The following is a 23,725-nucleotide window of genomic DNA, read 5'->3' on the forward strand; positions in this document are numbered from 1 at the left end:
TCAGACAGTCTGTGTCCAGGGTGAGAAGGGTCGGCTGTGATGCGACCTGCACGCCTCCTGGTCCTGGAGACATACAGGTCCTGGAGTGATGGCAGCTTACAGCTGATCACCTTCTCAGCAGAGCGCACAATGCGCTGCAGTTGGTATCTGTCCCTGGCGGTGGCGCCAGCGTACCACACGGTGATGGAGGAGGTGAGGATGGACTCAATGATGGAGGTGTAAAACTCCACCAACATCCGAGTTGGCAGCTTAAGTTTCCTCAGCTGCCGCAGAAAGAACATCCTCTGCTGGGCCTTCTTGACGAGGGAGCTGATGGTCAACTCCCACTTGAGGTCCTGGGTGATGGTGGTGCCCAGGAAGCGGAAGGACTCCACGTTGGAGATGGGGGTAGGGCTGTCTGTGAGGGCAAGCTGTCCTTATGTAGATCTAGTCATAAATTAGATTAAGTTAGTCAATAACTCGACGCACTTAAATGTTTATTCTGTACAACTTCAAAAAAGATTTGAAATAATTTTCTTAGTTGTTCATTTTTATTTTATGCCTAACAAAATTTTGGCTGGTAAAAAAAAAACCTCAGTGGCCAAAAAAGTTCACTTCAGTCTCTGTCTTTGTCTACTTCAACTTGTATGTTACATTTAGTACCAACCAGGGTATTTATAGGGGAATGCCATTTTTTTTTTTTTTTACATTGGCCCTTGATTTTACGTTATTACATCATGTTCTACTCACCCATACGTCTTTTGTGTCATTTGGAGCTGTTCTGAAGATATTTGGTTGAAGGCACAAACTGAACTGTTCATAATGTATTCTTTATGGTCCGCCAGCATTCATAACATGTAGGCGAATCACTGTCCCCCAGACATCCGTGGGGATATTTTTTATATCTATATTTTTTTTTAAACAAAGTGTCATGTGTATGACGTCACGTGTATGACTGGAGTTGTGACAGACAGCCACAGGCGGCTACTCTCTACCCCTTCTATTCATTCGGCTAGCTAATCTGAATTGTTCAGTTCCATTTCCAGAGCGAGATCATCTGTGGTAGTAGCACTAGACATCTTCCAAGCATGTGAGTAAAACTAACAGCACTATAGCTGCACCTAACCTCTGTTACCTTTGGCTAAAGTAAATGAGTGGAAAGGGGAAAAAGCAGAAATTACCGGTATTGGCGGGGACATGTCCACACCAGTCCTTGAGAAAGTTACGCCTGTGCTTTCAACAGTTTTAAACAAACATAGACTACCAGAGGCTGTTTTGGAAGTGCTTGCAGGGAGTTTGATTTGGATCCACATTTGTAGCTGTATTTGCATGCAAATACGGTTAAGTCATAACACAGTGTGTGGTGATGGCATTCACAGTGTGAAAGAGTAGTTCATCATCATAAGGGTAACTTATACAATGGGGGTGAAGCTTGGCCCAGCTTGGCTGGGTGTTTTCTCATATCATTGCATAATGGGCAATATGAAAAACTCAACAGGAAGCTGTGCTTAGCCCCACAGTTTGTAACCTCCTCAGCCAACTGGAAGACATATAATCCATTTAATAGATTTGGTTCTGCTTCATTAAAGATTGTTTTAATATGTGCAAACAAAGTTGTGGCAGTTCCTTTGCTATTTGATTTTGTGACAAGATAAAAAGTAGCACAGACAAAATGAGGAATAGATAGATGAAGGAAGAGCTTAGCATCTACACAGATGTGGTTTTATCACATCTTAGCACACACTTGCTTTTGTCTCCAGACATGCAAAGATTCTCACCTGAGTTATCTTGCACAGTTCCTTCTGTTTCTGTCTGCTTTTAACACCTCCTGACTTACATGATCACAATGAAGATTATAAAAAGGTGGCCTAAAAATATATTCCTTGCAGAGGGTCGAAGCATGTGGAAAAATAGTTCTGCTTTGAGGGGTTGTGTTTAAAAATAACACCTCTGTTTTGAAATGTGCTGCCAATTTCACACAGACAGTGGTATTCCAGATCAGGTTATAAAAAGGAAAAGCGACAGTTGGTTAGTAGTTATTTGTGCTCCCTGTGTATGCTGGATAATCCCTCTGTCTATCTGTTGCTTGCTTTCTTATCCTTTGTTTTCACTGGCATCATTTGCACTGTTTTATCCCTAATCTGCTCCATGCTGTTCACATTTCACATTGTCCCAAGCTGATCAAGTTATTGCTTTCACTCGTGCTGCCTGTCAGGTCTTTAACCCCCTTTACATCATCACGCTGTCTGTGGTTTCTCCTCCTCGTAATCAAAATGATTTATGCATGGCTACAGGCTCTTTTCCCTTGAGAACATTTTCAATCTTCTCTGAAGAAGAGTCGTATAAAAGACAAGAAAATAGAAAATTTGTGTTAATAAATTTAGCTGTCAATTGATTTAGGCTTTTTTATGACAATAAATAGAGGTTCTATGGCAGGTTGTTAATGTCTCTTGAAAGAAGAGCCATTATCTGTTGATCTTCTGCTGCTGTGGGTGACTTTGCTGCATCACCCCAGATGCCAAGTGGAAGTCATGACCTACTAGCTTTTCTCTTCACACCACTTGCAGCTTTGTAAAAACTCTTTTAGTTTGTGTCATCTCTTATAGGCTGGCTCCTTGAACTGATTTCAACCTTTACACCCCCTTCATCGTCCTCCCTCCTCTATTCCCTCTACGAGAAATACGTGAAACATCACCATCATTCATCATTTGTATACACACCCCTCACTTGGGCTAAAAATAAACCCCTATCAGTAGCTGTTGGAGTGTGTGCCTGTAAGTAGGGAAGAGAGAGAAAAAAAAAAGTTCAGTAACATCTGAATAAAAAAGAGAAGACACAGAGCTTAAAACACAGTTTTGTGGCAGCTGATTAGAGTTGAACGAGACCTTGAATCTTACTGTACATTATTTGGTTTGACAGCACTCTGAAAAACTCTATTTAGTTTTTGAGGAAGATGTTTAAAGTCAGCTTGACTTTTAGCATCCAAAAAGACATTTAGAAGGTGACAGTCAAAGCAAAGGAGCAAGACATTTCAGGGAGCTGACATGATATTTGGTGGTTGTGACACATTCACCGATATGTCCTTCAGGCATGTTCCCAAGGCCAGCTACAGCATCTCAAATAGGGATTTTACTTTAACCTGCAGTTCAGCCAAATCACATTTAAGAACTTGTTACTGTTTAAATTGGCTAATGAATGTTGAATGGATATGTGTATTTGTAAAAACTCATAATAGGTCCTTGTAACAGCAAGCAATTAGGATCCAATATTCTGTTTGATGAAATGTTATACAGAGCTGTGAAGCAGAGTGTGATCACAGTTCATTGTAGTTTTATTTGGTCGTGTGAGAGTTTTCTCTGTGAAAGAACAAAAGCAAAATGTGTTATTTACGCTTTGTCAGGCTGAGCTGACAAAGCTCAATTAAATATTGTGTACATTGAAAATAATTGGGAAAGGGCATGATCTCCAGTACTAATTGTAACTGTCCATGGTGCTGAAGTTGGGCATCATTTGGGTCTTATATGCTGACTTGCAATAACTTGTCAATTGTCTTCATGATATAGCATTCAACATACAAAAATATGCTGTTTTGTTAGGAAAAAACTAACATTTCATACCTTTCATTACGTCCAGACGATCTAATCAAATTAGAATAAATTATATGAATAAAATTAGATTATTTTATTTTTATCCAGGAGAGCAGTTACGGGTTTACACTTATGCATCACAAGTATTGTAACAGTTTTAATAACAGTGTTATGAATATAACAGTTTGTTTTTTAGTGTATACTTCACCTGTAGATTATGGCCTTCTACTGTAGGTGAAAATAATTTTTAATACGAGACTGCACACTTTTTTTCAAGACTCAATGTAGCTCTAGATTGGTCAGACTGGATAGGGCAGGGTTAAGGCCGATTCATACTCAAACACCAGGTTGTCTGCGTGTGTGACGCAGTTAACGCAGATATGTCCCCTCCCCTTCCGCAGACACAATGGTGCACCTCTCCAAAATTGTAGGTGGCTGCAGACAGGAGGCAGACAAACTCTCTGCGACACACTGCTGCAGGAGTATAACCAGCCCTTTAGTCCTCATGGGAAGTGAACTTTCTAACCTTTCGCAGCTTTTTTTTCAGGATCACCCTGTGTTTAGCTTCTCCAATTCTCCACTTCTCTAACTAGCTTCTCTATCATGGCTAAAGAAAGTCACGCTTCATGCACAATGAAGCCCTAACATAATGTAGGAATGGTGAGTTTAATTTGGTGTCTGGAAGCAACAGGTTGACTTTTTTTTTATTTGATGTATTTTTATTTGTTTGATCAAAGTGAATCTGTGATATATTAACTACAATACCAATAAAATACATAATATTTTATTGTTCAAACTAGGGCTGAAACAATTAATTGGATTAATCATGATTAATCGATTATTGAAATAATTGTCAACTAATTTTATAATCGATTCGTCGTTAACTGGAGTATAGAGATTCTTAAACATGCCTTTAGCTGACAGAGAGACCCACTTAGAGGAGTAATTATACCAAAAATGTAAAAAAAATACATATAAAGATTTTGCTTTTAAGATAAAAGAAAATCCTTTTATGTTTGTCAAGATGCTCTATCCAGAACTCCTCAAGCGGAAAAGTTTTAGATTCACCTTGTTTAATTCTGTAAAAAATCTTTTTTGAGTATCCTTTGAGTATTTGGTTAATAATCGATTAATATTGAGAAATAATCAACAGATTAATCCATTCGCAAAATAATCGGTATTTGCACACCTAGTTTAAACATAAGTTTTAAAAGTTTAAATATGTTTTTAAACACATTATACATTTGTAAATCCATCCATCCATTTTCAGTCACGCTTTATCCTGTTATGTTCTCCCCTTTTGGGACTCTGGGTTTTTAGTTTTTAGTTTTCAGTTATCAGTTATCTGTTTTGGTGATCTTCGGTTTATTTTCCATTATATTGAAGCAGTCTTTAGTTACTCTCTGTTGCCCCCTTGTTTTTTTCCTTTCCCCTTGGCGTCTTTCTACTTAGTTCCACTCACACCTGCTCCATATTCACCTCATCAGTCTGTCCTTTGTTCTGTTCCCCTTATATACAGTACACCACCTCTGCAGTCACTCAGTGCTGGTTCCTTGTTGTTTTGAGGCTTCCTCATCTTTGGCTCCCCATGTGAGTTTTCCCCAGATGTTTACTGGCTTTTTTGGTTCTTTGTATTTTTGCACTTGGGATTTTTGACTCTCTGCCACATGACTGGTGCATTTGGGTCCTCAAAAACCTTCACCCTACCGTGATATTAACCTGTCTGGGGTCGTAAGGGGTGCTGGTGCCTATCTCGAGCTGTCAATGGGCGAGAGGCGGGGTATACCCTGGACAGGTCACCAGTCCATCACAAACATACATATATATACAGTATATATAGTCCCTCAGCTTTCATCTTACCTCTATGGTCTGCCATCCATGAGGTTTATCTGGTTTTCTATGTTATTTTATCTCCGATCATTACTAACTTACTGCTGTCTTCTCCTTCTGTTTATGACGACAACACAAACAGTTGCAACCATTTTAGTAACAAACTGTACATAATATAATATTTACATAATTTCTTTTTTTAAGATGATTTGAAGTCAGATTAGCTTTACCAGAAGCTTTAAACGAGAGCTTTGAAGAAGGGAAATCTCCACAAAAAGGATATATCACTGGAGCTATTTTAACATAACCCTTTTATTTCTATACGCTCAGATCATAGATAGCCGTTACTGGTGTAAATTGGATCATCAGTAGATTACTCAGATTTCTACAGCCTGGCTATTGAGATGTTTTAAATCCATGATCAAAAACACAGCTTTTGAAATAAGAGGTATGGCTTAAGTTGTAAAAGGATTTTAGCTGTGTGCAGGCAAACAGACATACTCATTTTCCACACATGCATGCACCCATAAAAAGGTCTGGATTCAAAGTTCAGAACATTCAATTTAAACCTTAATGACTCCTTCCCAATTTTTCAGTTTTCAGGGGGAAATTTTTAGTAGCATTTTGATAAATAATTAATTTTCTAATCATCTTTCCCCAGCCAGCCCCTTCTTCATTAAAGGCGTACTAACTCAAGGGAAGTGTATCTTCCACCCCTTCGTTGACAAGTCTCCCTGGCAGCTGGATAAATCTGCTGCTAACTATAGTTTTTTAGAGCAGTGGATGAATCTAAGTTAACTAAAGCTATTGGACACCACAGAGATCTTTCTGTTACACTCCATCTCCTCTTTGAGCAACTTGTGCCTGATTATTGGAGCTTAAGGTTGGATTGCTTGATGCTCTGCAGATGGCAGCAGAAGCATCTAAAAGTATTTTTTAAAAAAAATTTTAAATAGTTGCTTTTTAAAGAAATTGTGAATCTTTTTAATCATGTGAAAAAAATAGTGGGATGGCTCTTTGTTAAAAGGACATATTATTCCTTTCAATACAATAATAGGGGTCCAAAAGGGGACAAACTGTATTTATTCTTGTTGAGCACTTATATGCTTTGTATAAATAACTGAATTTTTATGTTTAAACAATTGTTGCAGTGCTTTTGATATTCTTAATTTCACCCATTTCATAGTCTGGTGTCAGCACAGTGGTATTTATAAGATAAAACAAATTGTGGTGTCTTTAAGATTTATGCAACATTATATCTACACTGTGAAGGTGAAATTTAGAAATCAACTGGACTGCTTCTTGAAGCTGAACTTTCAACTTGAAAACCTTTTGTAACTATGACCTAATTAAAAAAAAACAAGAAAACAACATAAACCCCAGAATTTGCTCCAATGTTTTTCTTGTCTCCCTATACTACTGTAGTGATGGTAGAGTGTTGGCAATGGACCACAGTGGAAGCAAACAAAGGGTGTCCATCAGTTCTATCCACCTGGAAGGCTGGTCATTAGAGGCACTAAAAGTCTGTTGGGTTCCCACTGGGACTGAGCTGTCACATTCAGTTGGCCACCCTGGTGTGAGGAGGGCAGATCCTGGACAGAAACAACCTTCAGAAACAGTACGGGGCAACCTCAAGTCAATATCAAAGGGACAGCGCGAAACTGTCAGGATATGTGGAAAAAAGAAAAAGACAGAATAGGATAGATTGTGGCAAAAATACTATGAGTAATATGTTAAGTTAGACTTGAAAGAAACCAGTGAGAATCTGAGTTAAGCAACAGAAATATGGGTAAAATAGGGATAAAGCAATTATTCACTTCTAAGAAGACTGTGTCCATCATAATATTAAGTAACCAAATCGATAAATATCTCTGTCTTACAAAAATACTCCATTACCAACACTCTGGCAGCCTTTTGATGGCAGTCTGTCACTTTTAACTTACTGTGAATGTCCCACTTGTCATTTTCTCAAGCAGTACCTGTCAGTCACTTTTTGCACTTTGCATCAGTATGATGTTTTTAAGTCAGCCATGTTCAGCATAAACACTTGTCTGTGTATAAAGGGAGGCTGGATTTATCTTTTTTGTGTGATTGCATATATAACACATACAGTGTCCTCCTCAATTATTGGCACCCCTGTTTAAAATGTGGCTGAGGACTCAAAAAGATTCTCGTTTTTGTTTTAACGACAAAGAACCCAAATGCAAAAAAAGAGAAAAATATCACACATTTAGAAAATAAAAAACATGAAATCATGTGTCCCACAATTATTGGCACCCCAAACAATTCTGCTAAAAAATGTTATTGATTTCCTTTAAATGTATTTTTCTGTAGTTGCTAAAGTTGGTCAGGGTATCTAGGAACTTTTAATTAGTAATTCATGACTTACTGTTTCCCTGGGGTATAAATATAAGGCCTAATTCTCTTTTTGGATGAGGCCCAAAAAGAGAATGTGTTATCTTGCCTTAGCATGGCAAAGACAAGAGAACACACAATTCAAGCAAGGCAGATGTACGTCCACCTTCATAAGTCAGGCAATGGTTACAAGAAAATAGCAACTTGCCTTATTTTGCCTGTATCTACAGTCAGAAGAATCATTAAGAAGTTTAAAACAACTGGAACAGTGACAAACAAGGCTGGAAGAGGTCCCAAGTTTATTTTGCCACAACGCACATTGAGGAGGATCGTAAGAGAAGTAAAAAAAAAGTCCTACGCTTACTGTCACAGAATTGCAACAAAGAGTGGAATCTTGGGGTCACAAAGTCTCCAACACAACCATCAGATGCTCTCTACATGCCAACGAGCTGTTGGATGGCATGCAAGGGAAAAGCCTTTTCTCACCAACACTCGTGTGGACATCGGATCGTGTGCCTTGGTCAGATGAGACTAAAGGCTGATTTATACTTCGAAACTAGGTCGTCTGCGTAGGTGTTGAGGTGAAGGCAGAGACGTCCCCTCCCCCCTCCGCAGACACTCTGCAGCACCTCTCCAAAATTTTAGGTGACCGCAGACAGGAGGCCTCTGATTGGTCAAATCTACATCTGCTCTATTCATGCGCATCTCCTGTTTGGTACCTTAGCAGCTTGTTTTGTTTGTATGACAACGATTGTGGAAAACAACTCGTGAAATTGGACCAGCTAGCAGTACGAGGTGCGCAAGATCGCTGTGGCCTTTTGTCCATCTGGATCCAAGCTCTTTTTCACGGTAATGTCCCTCCGTTGTCGGACAAACTTGCCCCATTTCCTCACTGCCTCGGTAGCTAATTACTTATTTTCCCCTTTTGCGTTGTGGCGTGGGTAAACATGGCACAGGCTTTGAAATACCAGGACATTTTAAATGAAAACATGATGGCCTCTGCCAAAAAGCTGAAGATGGGTCGTCATTGGGTCTTTCAGCAGGATAATGATCCGAAACGTGGCAAAATCTACACAAAAATGGTTCAGCAGTCACAAACTCAAGGTCCTCCCATGGCCATCTCAGTCCCCAGACCTCAACTGAATTGAAAACCTGTGGGGCGAGCTAAAGAGGAGAGTGCACAAGAGAGGACCCACGACACTGGATGATCTAGAAAAATTGTGCAAAGGAGAATGGTCAAAGATCCCTCTCTCTCTCACCAGAGAGAGAGCTTTACAAAGTATTAACATCAGGGGTGCCAATAATTGTGGAACACATGATTTCAAATAGTTTGTTTTCTAAATGTGAGATTTTACCACCAAAGTAATGTACTTAAATAAAAGGATGGATTTTTTTCACTTTTTTTGCAATTGGGTTCTTTGTTGTTTAAAAAAAAGGGGAATTTTTTGAAGTCCTCGACCACATCTTAAACAGGGGTGCCAATGATTGTGGAGGGCATTTTACCTTTGTTTCAGGGCTTTGAATGAGTCCTGCAGTAAGGAGAACAGCATATACTTCATAAACATACTACAAGGTCATATTAAACAGAATTACAAGAGAACTGTGCAAATTCAATTAATTTGCTTTGATCTGAAAAATACGTTTCCATCCAATATGCAGCAAATTGTAACCTGTACCAGTGTAGCTCTGGCTTTATTTTCTGATATTTGTCCTCCTGAAAGAACCATTCTCCAGTCTAAAGTATTTTGCATACTCTAAAATTGGCTCTTTCACATGATTGTGCAGTATTTATACCCATTATTCTTCCCATTAGCTTTGAATACTTTCCCTTACCCTGCAAAAGAAAAAAACATATCCATAACACGATGCTACCATGGCCATGTTTGATACTGTTTTAAAGTGCAGGGATTGTTTTTTAGCTAAACATGTCTTTTCAATTTCAAAAAAGGTGTTATGGTCTGTTTACACCAGGGCCCTTTCTTTTTAATATTTGCTATTTCTCTATGTGAGAAACTTCAAGTAGGATTATTCTTGGTTTTCTTAAAAAATGACTTTTTTTGCCAATCTTTCATTGGCAAGAGTAAGACCAAGATAACAATACAGGTTTATTTCTTGAATGGAAGTGGATCAATGTAACTATTTAGATGTAATCATCTGGCAGCAGGGGAAGATGAAGTCTAAAACGTTGTTCTAATAGATAGGAGCTGTGCATCATCTCATGGGCTTCCTCCTTATATTGATTATGTGTTATTTTACACAGTAAATACTAAGTATCTGTTTCCAGCTGCTTCAGATGTTATCCAATAAATTGTGGTTACAAGCGGTTATCGGTCCCATAGAATGGCTTCAGATTGTGCCAGTAGGCTCAGTAGGTTATCACTGATTGAATCCTAACACTAAGGTAATTGTTTTTCCCACGTGGAATTAATTTATCTATTTATGTGTAACTTAAAAAATCATTTCAGTAGTTCTTCATGTATTGTAAGAATAAATAAAGATAAAATGGTCCTGATGTTGCTCATACATGTACTGTATCACACAAACCAAAAACGAGTAATCTCATGCCCTGTCAACTGAATTGTAGAATCCTCTCCCTATAAATATTTAATTCTCTGTGAAAAAGCGGCAATCATTCTTTAATGAGATCCTCAACAAATGGACAAGCAATGTTTGTTTTTAAAGCCTAATGTGTCTAACAGACCTAAAGAACTATTTTTTTTTTTTATGCACAAAGCTATGACAAAAATCTGACTAAATCAGGAAGTAAATCAATGTGATTGGCTGTAAACTCTGTTCATGAAACGGAGGATGGATTCGCCCACAAACACCTCACAATGGCCAACTGAATGTAAAAATGTTTGATTTTCTCCCGACCTTACTGTATGATTCCTAATCGCGAGGTGGTTGTTAGAGGCTAATTGCCCCTTGTTACCCCCTGTACAGTACATGATGCAAGACGCACGAGCCTGAAACTGGGCCTGATCCAAAAAATTCTTGCATGACTGGAGAATCGGCCCGATAAGGGAACAAAATTATACAATGTATGCCCGCCTTTTCTGAAAGGCAAAAACATTTAAATCATGTGCATTTTGGGAAATAAAAAATACTATACCTAAATTAATAATTCCCTTGAAAACTTGCAGGTGCACTTAATTTCATACAAAATAATTGAATTTGTTAAAAATATCATAAATGAAATAAACCATTGCATCTTTGCTTCATTTTATTTCCTTTTCATTCATTTGAACATCATGCTAGTTACCATCTTCCTCCTCCCTGTCCCTCTGTGTGTGCTCCTCCCCGCTTCCTTTTCCAGGCAGGCACCTCAGTGTCACTTCACACCCTCCTCTCAGTCGTGCTGGTGTGTCAGCCTGTTCCTGCACACTTTTCTGCTGCTATCTTACTGTTTTGTCTGCTTGCTTGTCTGTCTGCCAGTCTGCATGATGTCAGTTTGATTCCATCTCCATTTCCACAGATCCAAGCCTTTTGTGTGGCTGCATGTGTCTGTAGACTCTCACACACACACACACACACGGGTATGTGTGATCTCATCAGTTCCCACCTCCGGTTCTCCAAATCGAGTTCCTCTCAGTGTTATTTATAGCTGTAAGGCCCTCTCCACCCCGTATAACGCGTCATGACCTGTGTTCATGCCTGGCTTTTGTGGGGGGAAAAGGAGACCACATGACAGATAAAAGCAATTTCATAATGTGTGAGCATCCATCTGTGTCTTGTCAGTAGTAGGCTTCCAGAAATCCTAGGAAACATTTGCTCTCCTGACATGCGTTTTTGAGGATTTACAGTGAAGGTCTGCTTGTTCTGCTTTTAAAGTTGTTTTTTTTCTCTCTCTGAGGGAATTGATGCTGTAATACTTCCCTGTATAAAGATAGGTTGCATAAGTGTTTTTATGTTTTTCTAATGAGAGAACCATACACAGAAATACACCCATATACCCACGAAGCTGTGGATGTCAGATTTGTAGGAGTATGTTTTATAATTGAACGGATTGTCCTGTAAAAATATTAATCTAATATTACAGGTCAATAGATAATTTGAAATACTTAAACAGTGTAAAAAAATATATAAATGCAATTTTACGCATTAAGGAGGGTTCCACTGCAGCTCTTCACTGTATTTTCCTTCTAATTATAATGTTGATCAGTACTCTTCACTGATACATTTCTTTGACCATAAAAAGTGAGAAACACAAGTGCTGCACATTTTGATAATAGTGTTAACCTGTTTCACTTGATAGACTAGCGTTGTTCTTCTTCAGCAGATCTTGTGTAATCTGGATTGAAAGTGATTGTTACATAGAAATAGAAACAAGCTTTTCAAGGTATTACATTTGTTAGTAGTAGGGAATATGTGAATAACAATAGTTATTAAATATCAAATACAGAAATGGTTTAGCAAAGACTCTCAATTGCAGTTGCATTCCACCTATGAACTGTGGTTGTAAAGGAAAAGCAATGTAGCATCATTATGAAGTAGCCTTAATCACCTTCAGTTACTCTCCATGCTATACCTGGTATATGCCTTTGATTTTTTTTTTCATCTGCTAAATAAGTATTTTTTTTTTTTTTTACACCTATATTGTTATTTGCTGTTTTTTATTTGACACTTTTGGGGGATTTGATTGGTCTTTTTACATATAACATTTTTGTGTTTTTCCTTTAATTAATAGACTTTTCTAAAATCATACTTTTTATGTAGTTTGTAGTTTTTTGTCTTGTGTGTACCTGTGTATATGTATACTTTCATCAGCCCATATTGTTTTTTTTTATGTGTTTTTAAATGTTATTTATTTAGTATCACTTTAAATACAAAATGCGATGTAACATTCATGCCGTTTGTGAAATCCCTTTGAATGGACAGAGAAAGTGCTACAGCAGCTGTTTTTAGGATGAAAATGTAATAATAATTTATAAAAATCAGTATTGATATTTATTTGCATACAGATGTCTTCTGTGAGTAAAAAAGTAACATCTTCCAAGAAGTGTAGCACATTTATCTTTATTTTACAAATGACTGCTAGTAGGAAAAGCTTCATTTTGATATTTATTCCTAAAGAAAACTCCTTAAAAAGATAACCCTGCAGTGTATATGAGTTTGTTTATGTCTCTGCAGACTGTTAATGAGCAGCAAAGGCTGCACAGCCATGCTAATGCGTTTTTTGCTCCTGCTCACACTGATACAAGAAGGATTAAACCTTATAAATCAGTCTGATATCACCCAAAGACATTTTAAGTCTGCATATTAAATAAATGATATATATTTATATATCCTGGATATTTGTTATGTTGTGAGCATCCAGGCCTGGTCGACTGAAGCTACTATATGTTGTGTTCATGAAGATGCAATCAGGCAGCTCCCTTTCATTCCTCTCATTCTTGCTGTCTTTGTTGACAGCTGATTGATTGAACAAATGTTTAGCTGAATCCCCTTCCTCCTACCTCACATGCACAACTTTGTTTATGCTATAATTGAAGTCTGGGTGGATAAATCCCTAATATCCATAATTTTCCTGAGTATTTGTTTACCAAAACTTTGCTTCCTTTTCTTGTTTTGTCACTTTGTTTGATTCAGCATAGGTAGTCCAGGTATATTTGTCCTCTGCTATAGGTTGGATAGCTTTATCCTTTTTGATTAGCTGATCAGGCAGCACATCATGTCAGATGTCCATGGTGTCATTGCCCTGTTCCCCAATGGGCAATTTAATTAGATACCAATTCATGGGCAATGAAGCTGCCACTGTTATGTGTCCTTAAGTGAATTGGTATAAGGCAACAGAATTTTCACTCCTAGTATTTTTCTTCCATATACTGTAAGAAAAAAAAGATATTTCAATTTGAAGTGATATTTTTTATGGACTGATGCATTTTCAGTTATTGTCTAGTTTGATCAATTAAATAGAGATAGGAAAGAGTTAGGAATCTTTCATAACTGATGCATTCTTTCTTTATCTTTTTGAATAATGGTTTTTGAAGGAATAAGGAAGTAAACCGTTTAGCTGCATCTCTGTTTATGCAAAATGTGTGCATGCAATGCATGGATGTTAATGCAGAGAGCGTATTGGAGTGTATAAAAACCTTAGCCTACACTGACCTCTGCTGGCAATTAATTAAAGCTGCATTAATGTCATGTGATTTCTGTGTACATTTTAACTACACTTCTGTTTTGTGATTTATCCAGCTGCCCGAGGTAGTTTCAGTTTTCACTTACCTGCCCAAGTCACTTCTGTATTATTTTGTAATTCCCTTTCTCTCCTACTGCCTCCTGGCCTAGACCCCTCGCCAACCCTTGCACATACACACACACCCTCTTCCCCATTCTCTTTCTTCTCTCCCATTAGGTTTATATCCATCCAGCATGTGTCAAATTCAAAGTTCACTTTTTCTGCATTTCATTCATAAATACATAAAACATTGTTCATTTCCAACCCTGGGTGAGATTTCTTTTTGACTCACAACATTTCTAGTAGCTGTGGTTCCAACTACTGTAACAAGGTGTTTACCTACTGTACTGCCTGTAGCAGTCCTTGCTGTCGTCTGATGCATTGTATGTTGCCAAGAGCCATAGCTAACACAACAATGCACCAGACGTGATGCTGCTGGACATACAAGCCATGGATAAAAGGCCTTATTCAAACCTACTGATTAGTTGCTTTTTACATCTTTTATAGCCTTATGGAGGATAAACAGTGTGCAGTCCATGGATGAATGCATGTGCTTGTTTGGGTGTGCATGATCATGGAAAAAACAGCATGTTAAGACCGGCACAGAGGGAGGAGAAACATGACAACTCTACTGATTACATGAAAATAACTGTCTGGTAAGACAGTCATATGCAGCCCACGACTCATCTTTAGTTATGAGGGTTCTTCAGTCGCTGTTTATGCTGGGTAGCACTGAGGAGGGTGGTGGAGGCTTTTGTTCTCTGGTTTTTATGTCACTTTTTCCTCTGTCTTTCTGGCTGTTCATGAAGAAAAGTGAGTAACACATTTAACATAAATTCAAGGTTTAATGAAACAAATTAGCTGCCAAGAGGTGGGTGTGTTATATGTGACATCTGTCATATTAAAATTGTGAACGTTTTTATAGATTTTTGTAAATAAGCCCCTTATACTCAACATTTTTACATTCTGAAACAAATATTATTTTGTGTTACCAAACTGATATCTCACAGCTTTTGGATTACCTAGCTACATTACTTTTTAAAGTACTCTTATCTCTATTTTGATTGCCTCATGTTGCTATGACAAACTACAGTGTGGACCAGCATAAAGTCGAGTTTAATTGTCAGTTGGAAAATGTAGATCAATGAACCAGGATGTGCATTCTTTATGTCCCTCTAAATATTTTTTTTGAATAAATCTAGCTTTCAATGGAATTTTTGGAGAACCTGTCTTTTTTTCTCTGAAAAAAAGACTAAAATTTTGACTTGTTATTTTATAAAACATTTATTCTAGTGGTGCTTAGAAGGTGTTTGGGAGCATTAGATTTAAAATTCTGTTAGTTTTCAGTTGGATGTCAATCTGGACATTGAGTCAGCCATTACAGCATGATTCAGCTTTCCCCTTGCTGTCATTATTTCAAGTCCAAAAGCTGCCTTGTGTCACCAGGGTTTGTGCTTCAAATGACATCCTATCTCTCCATTAGAAAGGGCTTTCTTCTTCAGACTTTTTAATGGGCAAAGGTTAGTGCAGTGACCAACTAATACTTCGGTCGACAAATTCTTTCACCAGTGCTGTCGATCTCAGCATCTTCCCCAAGGTTCATTCTGGGCCACTTTCTAACTTCTCCAGTTAATGTTTTTTATTATTAGAATGAGTTAGAAGTGAAGTTAAAAGTGAAAACATTGTCTATAAACTATCCCTGCATTAAACATGTTCATAGTTTCCATTAAACTGTCTGTTACTCTTCATTGTGCTTTTTTTTTAAAAAAACCTTATAACCTTTTCCTTCAATTATGCAGTATTTTATGTTGGTCTACACATATAGTCTGAGTAAAATACTCTTATGTATGGGGTTCTGATCTGACAAAAAGGGGCAAATATTCAGATAATGTCACTACCTTATAAGTCTATTTATTTTACATAAATGGCTAGAATTAAGTTAAAAAGGGAAGAAAAAAAAAGAAATCCAAACTTTTGTTACGATTAGGAATTATTTACAAGGACATAAGTTTCTTATTAATCATTCTGCCAAGGACATTTTTTTTTAACTACTGTAATTTTAACCCTATTCTTCACTGCAGGTCTGTCTGTGCCCACTAGATGTCCCAGTCCACCTCAGTAACCTTTAAATTTTCTCTTCTAACAAGCTGAATTATGTTTTTTGTATGTTAAGTGTGGGCAAGGTCATATAACATGTCACCTTTGGCTAAAGAGAAAAACACGACTGTAGCTTAACAAGGGACTTTCCATTACGTTTTGTGATGGCAAGAAGATGAGGATGCATCTTTGTAATCACATTAGTTTATAGTATTTGTATTTTTCCTCAGGATGAAGACAGTCCTTTATCTTATATAGCTTAACTGTTTTTCATATACAGTATGTCGTACAGTATATGAAAAACTTAATTACTGTTTAAAGTTGAATTCCACCAATCTAAAGCAATCCTCATATTCACCAAACTACTTTTTGAAATCAATACCCCCAAGACTTGACATGTCTTAGCAATATATATAAGCTACGACATGAATGTCAGTAAAGCCATTTGCTGCAATCGACCACTACCTCCTTAAACCCAGCACCACAAATGTGAACAATAACCTCAAGTTAAGCTCCTATCAGTTGATCCATTTACCCTCACAGCTCGTGTCTCAGAGCATCTTGAAGTATATTTAGCATCAGAATAAATTTGGAAAAATCAATGAGGGATCCGGAAAGGAAGGAAAGTGTGTGGATTCGGTTCTTAAAGCTGAGTGCTCCATATGTTGAAGAATGGCTTGAAAAAGTGAAAGATCTTCAGCATTTAAGAAGTCTTTTATACATTGAATAGAGGATCTGTGTTTGGAATGCTACAACGGAATTTTGGTGACAAGAAAATCATTTCGTAAAGGAATTATAACACTGACTTGTTCATGAGTTTGGCTTCTGTAGATAACGCTGCATCAAAAGATGAAATTCCTTCCTCAGCAACCTTATTTATTTGTGTGAATGTCACATGTGTATATATATGTTGCAGAAATGGTACAGGAGCGTTAGATCTCTTGCATTATGTTATAGATTCACTATTGTTATTATTACGATTATGATTAGTGTTGCTATGGCTTTTATAATAACGCAGATAACAGAACTTGAACTGTATTCTGCTGTATATACCTACACATGTATAAATGTGTGTTTGTATGTGTGAATGTGTGTATATATATATATATATATATATATATATATATATGGGAGTAACAATTTGAAGTACAATTAGCTTAATTAGTGTAACTGGCTCATATCTAAAACACTATTGGGCATTGTTTACTTTTTTTTATTGAATAAGCCCATTGATATAGAAATTAAAACAGCCCAAAAAAATAAAAAATCATATAAAATAAAAAGAGTTGAGTGTAGCTCAACTTCAAATCTTGTTTCAGACATATTTATTTTTTTTAATTCCTCCCCATTTAACAAAGGACTGTTTTTTTTTTTTTTTATTGCACACCAATAATCTTCATGTAACAGAGGCAGATTGGTAAATAGAGGCTGATGTTACCCCAAGGAAAACTTGGGTTGTTTATATCCATCGGTGTTTAAAATGTTTAGGTACGGAGAGGATTACAGTAAATACCAAACCAACACTGTTTCCCCTTTTCTAATCATACAATACAAGGCAATGCCTCCTCCTTATAGTAATTAGTCTAAAGAGTTTATTTTGTCAGACTTTTGAAGATGTAGGTTCTTCTTGTAGCTGTGCTGAAGAGCTGATGAAACAGTGTGACGTGTGCAGCATTAGAGGACACATCTGGAGATCCAATTTTCTGTGGTGACAGCCAGAATGAGGTGAATGGAAGGGATAGGTGCTGTGGCTAATAAAGAATAGATGCTTTTCCCTCAGAACACAGAGAAATCTGACCTTACACTCTTCAGCATACCCTTCCTTTGTTCCTTCATGTGGTCTCTGGCTTTTTTGGTCCGACTCTATACCCCTCCAATCTAATGAAAAATGTTCAATACCTAAATGGGCAGGAACATAATTTCTAACCAACAGGTTAGGCTCAGATTTCACTTGTTGGTCCCTCTGTCTCTGTTGAGAGAGTCCCTGCCTGTACATTTACTGTTTTTGCAATCATAGCTCTGCTTCAGTATAACCCTTATATGTTACTGCCACGGAAAGAGCAGATAAATGTATTGGTGTCTGGTTACCTTTGAACAGTGTAAAAGGATATTGATTTCTAACAAAGCTATCTTTCCTGTCACCTTGTCTGATTGTGTTTGTTTTTGCAGCTTTCAGTAACCGTCAGGATGAAACACATGGTCCTCTTCTGTTTATTACACATTAGCCCCTTTTCCATCTAAAACCTGGTGCAAAGCACCAGTTAATTTCCGTACATGCTGGGTAATATCATTTTCCCAGGGCTTCACTTGTCCAGCCTTTGATTCTACTAAAGACCTTGTACTTTCTATATTTTCCTGAATTTTATGGAGGGTGGGGTTGCCTACAACGCTGACTCACACATAAAAGTTTACGCTTTATCTGTTCAGCAATGAGTTTTCTCTTTGTATAGACGGTTATATGATGTATGATTATTGTAACGTTTGTGTAACTGCGTAGTGCTCACAAAGAGAACATCTACCCCTCAAGACAAAAGATGTATAACGTCTCTGTAAATAAGTGAAGGTTATTCCAGAGGTTTCAATAAAATATATTAAGCAATTATTTTAGTCTTTTAATGAGCATTGCTCTAACCCAGAGCTTCTGGGTTAGAGTTACAGATTCATTGAGTTAACTTCATTTAAATCATAAACTCTCTTAAGTTTTGAGGTTTTGATTTAAATATTCTCTTGAGTGCCACAAGCTGAATTATTGCAACATCAGGTGCTGCAATAATCTAAGTGAAATTTGCAGAGTCTGGAAAAACTCTGTAAGATGTATGCTGTATTATACATGATCTTTGAGGATGCTATAATTTTAAATTGTTTGTGTTAAAGCTAACTATGCATTGCCTACAGAACTTTGTAGGAAGACATTTAAAGCTTAATGGAACAAGATATCGACCAGTAGGCTTTTGCACGTCTTGATGCAGCCAACAGATACTTGTTAGATAATATTTGAATGTGGATGAACAATATTGCATATTGTCTCGCCAATATATTTGACTCTCACTTTCTGTTACCAAGGTAACCCGACTGAGCAGATCAATCAAATGTTACAAGAGAGAGAGAGGACTCACCTTAGTACCCCCCCACAACAAACTCTGTGCCACTGTTTGTGGACGTGTGTGATTCTTGCCCACTCTCTGTGGTGCGGATAGTTTTTCCTCCCTCCCTCTCATTTTCTATGCCATCTTCAACTCATCCTCTCTCCCCCTCTTTTTATCTGCAGGCTCTCTCTCACTCACTCCCTCTCTCCTCTTTCCCCCTCACAACATTCACTTCCTGACAACCACTGCCAAAAGAACTAACAGACACAGCACACCCATAGATTCCATCACTTGAAGGGTGCCTGGGAGAAAAAAAATAGACGAGACAGAAGAAAACTAGTTAAAACTGTAGCCTAGGTGTTTTGACACTTTGGATGTGTGTGACGCTTGCTTGTAGCTTCAGCAGTAATGGCAACCACTGGGGAATAAGAGAGGTCGACTGAGGACAATTTTTGGGAGACAGAAGAGGAATATCAACTTGTTCAAGCCAACTCATCAGTATTGTTAATTAAATTTTTTTTCAGAACTTGTTATCTATTTTAGATCAGAATACTTGGGACTGGAGTGAAACTGATAAAAGTGCAAAGAAGAGTGGAGGACAACTTTGCTGGACTTGGACAAAGTGTTCAGATTGGGTGAGGCTACTTTGCTGGCAAGGAGCAGGCCAGTCTGACTTGGCTCTGTGGTGCGGTTCTGTGCGATGACATACGGCGGTCCCCCAGGATGTTGAATCTGGATGGCTTGGAGATGATCGCTGTGCTGGTGGTCATGGCTCTCTTCATCAAAGTCCTGGAGCAGTTTGGGATGTTTGAGCCTGTTGGAGGGGAAGGTAATAGTGTTATTTTTTTATTATTATTATTTTAAAACCACAAACCTTGTATCAATGTACAATAGAATGCTTGAAAGTTTATCTTTCAAAGTGTTGCCCTTTCCCTCCACTCCTTAGTGTGCAGTAGTCCTGCCCAAGGGTTCCTGTTACCGGTGGGCCATGCAACACACTATCCCTCCCTCTTCTTCCCAAACACACACACGTTTACAACCAAGTAACTTTAGCTCTGTGTGGATTCTCTATGCCCCTGTGGTGTGTGCTTTTACCTTTCAATCGATAAGACAATGGAAGGAATGGGTCTGAGTGCTCTGAAGAGGCACTAGTTTCACTGAGGGAGTGCCAACATTACTTTTAGAGCTCACATTAGCTTACAAGCTTTATATAGGGATGCAGAAAGAGAGGAAATCCAGCTCTACTGGAGATCATAGTTCAAAATGTTTTGTGGCCAAGGTTGACATGATGCATGTTGATCAATCTAATTTCCTCCATAAGTTATTCTATTTATACCTCTGATGACGTCTTAAAGTACTGAGTGTCATCTACACCCATTTATAGTAAAGAATAGAATAGAATAGAATAGAATAGAATGGAGGAATAGTCTTATTGTCCCCCAGCAAAGTGACAGGGAAGGACAGTAAAGTGAAAACATGTCATGTTTGCAAGTTGCAGTTCATTTAAGACACCAGAAAAAGGTAACCTTACTAAAAACAGTTTGCAAAAGCCATCTTAAACAACCTAACAGTGAGTAGGAGTATGAAAAAAGGTTTGGTGGTTCTTGAACATTCCTGGGGAAGATTTTGTCACTCTCTTTGCTTAATTGGTTTTAATTCAGGGGTTTTATGCATTATCTGTTTCAGGCCAAAGTATCTCAATGGATTTTAAGTCTAGGCTTTAGCCAGAATTTTAAAACCTTTCCTTGAGCTGATATGGAAATGGACATCCTGGTGTGAATTTTCCTGCTCCATAGTCTAAACATGTCACAAACTTATCACTTGGGATTTTTCTCCAAGATTTTCACATATGAAGTAGAATTAAGGGTTAGATCAATTACACAAACAAGCAAATGTACGTCCTGAATCTGCAAAGCAACCCCTGAAAACTAAAATACCACAATTTACCTGTTTTTTTGTTTAAAATGTCTTGTAAGTTTGCCAATAGAAACAACCAGCACTTTATGGCTAGACAACAATATGTTTTTAAAAAGTTTACTTCAATATATTTGAATATTATAAACTCATTTTGAAGTTCTTTAGTTTAACAAAAAAAAAAAAAAAAACTGAAGAAATCTTATTAGTAGCAAAAAACTCTGACAGTCACCCAAGAAACACTGAAAGACAATATAAAAACATTAACAAATGACACATAATTAAAAAAAATCCCAAAGAATTTGTAGCGTTGTATTAAATAATAGATGATTTGCAAACAATGAATCATCCCAGGTCTTTTTTTTAACATCTCAGTTTAAAAGGCAGCTCAACTTTCTCTTTGATAGTATTTTCAGGTCACATTGGGGAAATAACTTCCATATCTGTACAATTCATGGTTATGGTAGAGCTGGCATGACAGGTCCTTTCTTTACCTTGTGGGTTATCAGCAGCTGGCAAGGCCTGTCTTATCAGGATGACCTACGTTTTGTTCTTCTTACCTTCAGTCAAGTCAGCACCTGTTACATCTCCTGATCACCATTTTCACTGTGGCAATAAGACAGATGGGAAATCTTGATCAGATAGTGTCCTATTGTCGTGTTGTCTAGATCTTAAGATTTCTCTTCCGTTATCATTAGTACTGATTCCCTCTACTCCTATTGTACATGACGATATTAAATACAGGGGTGCAGTATATTCTGATAAAAACAGCTAAGAGTAAAATGTTCTCTAGTAGATAATTCTGGAGCCACTTTTCATCCCTGATGCAGCCTTTGGACTCCACCCAGCAGTCAAGGTGTGCCAGCAGCTCTGTCACCTAAAAGCTTGGAAATCTAATATCTATGCCTCTGTACTCTACAAGTACTTGTATGCAGATGTAATCAAACACACTTGGACATAAACACATGGAGCTCTATTTACATTAAACATCGATTCTTGAGAGCATGTCAGTGCTTTACATATTTTAATCATGCTTTATGAAAATTGCCACCCTAATGAGAGTATATCTGTGTGTGCCAACTCCTTAGTAAGTACTTAAGCTAATGAATTTTTTTAATGGAGGATTGTAGTCCAGATGGCAGAATGACTAGTGTCCAGGCTCACTGCAGAATCACTAAAGGATTTGGAAACCGCCTTTAACTGTAAGCGATCCACTTCTAGGCATGACCTCATAAACTTTTGTTTATTTAGATGGCAGGCAACTTATATAATGAGTTTTTAACTCTAATTGTTTTAATGTATCGATAAGTCAGTCGATCCATCATCTGTGTGCTTCCGTTAGTCTACATAATGGCTGCTTTTTTATTTTGACTCATTATCCTCTCATGTTCCTTCGTTGCTTTAGGCATTTGGACTGAGTCTGTCAGTTTATATGTATGCATATTTGTTTTTGTTCTTTTGTGAACTGAGCAATGAAAAGTTGAAAGAAGAGGAAAAGAAATCTATACATTTTTACCCAAGTTTTCTTAAGATTATGCATCATCTTCTGGTAAGCCGGAGTGAGACTAGCGAGGAAAAAAAATCCTCATTAATTTAATGAGCTATTATTCTGACCCTGCATTAAAAAACATGTAATTTTGCAGATAGATACAGTGAAAGGGGGAGGACTCTTGGGTTTATGTGAAGCACTTTACCCTGAAAGTTTTATGAGTTACAGACTGATTTACAAGTAATAGCTATTGACAGGGGCGGGCTCTTTATTTTATGAGGTGGATATTGAATGGGTTGATCTATACAGGACTGAGTGGCAGCATGTCTAATGAAAGTACTTCCTTCTCCCTCTTATTTTTTTCATAGCTTTATAGAAATAGCAGATTTTAAACTATATTAGTGGACAAAACCTGTGACAAACTCATTCTATCATCTTTCCTCTGCTTCTGATCAGTAAAGACACCGTTATCTTTCTCCCATTAAAACCAGTTCAGAGTATAAACTCAGGTTTGTTTTTGGTGCTGTTTCTTAAGGGGATTCTAGCTTAAATCTTGTTTGAAAGGTTCGACATCCTTTCATGTCCAGCCCAGCATTTTTCATCTCAAAGGAAATTAATATGGCACTATGCCTTGTGAAGTAGTTTGTGCCAGGAAGATGATTGAGGGCTGCTTCCTCAGTTCTGCTGGTTTTCTGATACACAAATGGCTATTGGTTATTAAATGACTTATAAAAATGAAAAAGAGCCACAATGGCCGTCCCACCCCTGTCTTTTTCTTATTTGAGACCAGTTTATTAATGTATGAGACTGAGGTAAAAAAATCCAGACATCTTTTTCCTTTAGCAACACCTTACAGCCATGTGGCTGCCAAGCAATATGGTTTTGCGTTGATTAGGGGCCTTTATTATGCACAAATAATAACGATACACAATTAAAAACAAGGGTAAGCATTCTGAAAAGAGACTGTTAAAAATGTAAAAACAAGAAACATATGTACATGGAATGTTTAGTATTTACATAAAGTGCAGCTTGTGCAAAACAGTCTATGACATGGAATGGAATTCTACTTTATTTCCAGGAGGGATGTTTAGTGTCGCCCATGGGAATGTTTGTCTCAACAGCTTTGGGAAAGAAACTATTCCTGGGTTTATTCAATGATTGAAATGTTTCCAAATTGCTTTCCTTATGGAAGTGGGATAAACAGACCATT

General features: G+C 37.5%; 1 protein-coding gene across 6 annotated transcripts in view; it reads left to right on the top strand.

Annotated features, from left to right (window-relative positions):
• kcnip2 (Kv channel interacting protein 2) overlaps positions 1-23,725 on the top strand; it is a 129,822-nt gene that overhangs the window by 81,837 nt on the left and 24,260 nt on the right. Inside the window, exon 1 of one of the 6 annotated variants that reach the window (XM_015377696.1) lies at positions 14,678-14,742. The exons of 4 other annotated variants lie outside the window; for them this stretch is intronic. In XM_015377696.1, the coding sequence (XP_015233182.1) occupies positions 14,700-14,742 (43 nt within the window). In that variant the 5' untranslated portion in view covers positions 14,678-14,699. Of the gene's footprint in view, positions 1-14,677; positions 14,743-19,329; positions 19,942-23,725 lie in introns of those variants that run through there. One more of the 6 variants, XM_015377693.1, reaches the window with a different exon arrangement.

The sequence above is a fragment of the Cyprinodon variegatus genome, unplaced genomic scaffold (assembly GCF_000732505.1).
Source record: "Cyprinodon variegatus isolate N-32 unplaced genomic scaffold, C_variegatus-1.0 Scaffold157, whole genome shotgun sequence".
Classification (NCBI taxonomy): Eukaryota; Metazoa; Chordata; class Actinopteri; order Cyprinodontiformes; family Cyprinodontidae; genus Cyprinodon; species Cyprinodon variegatus.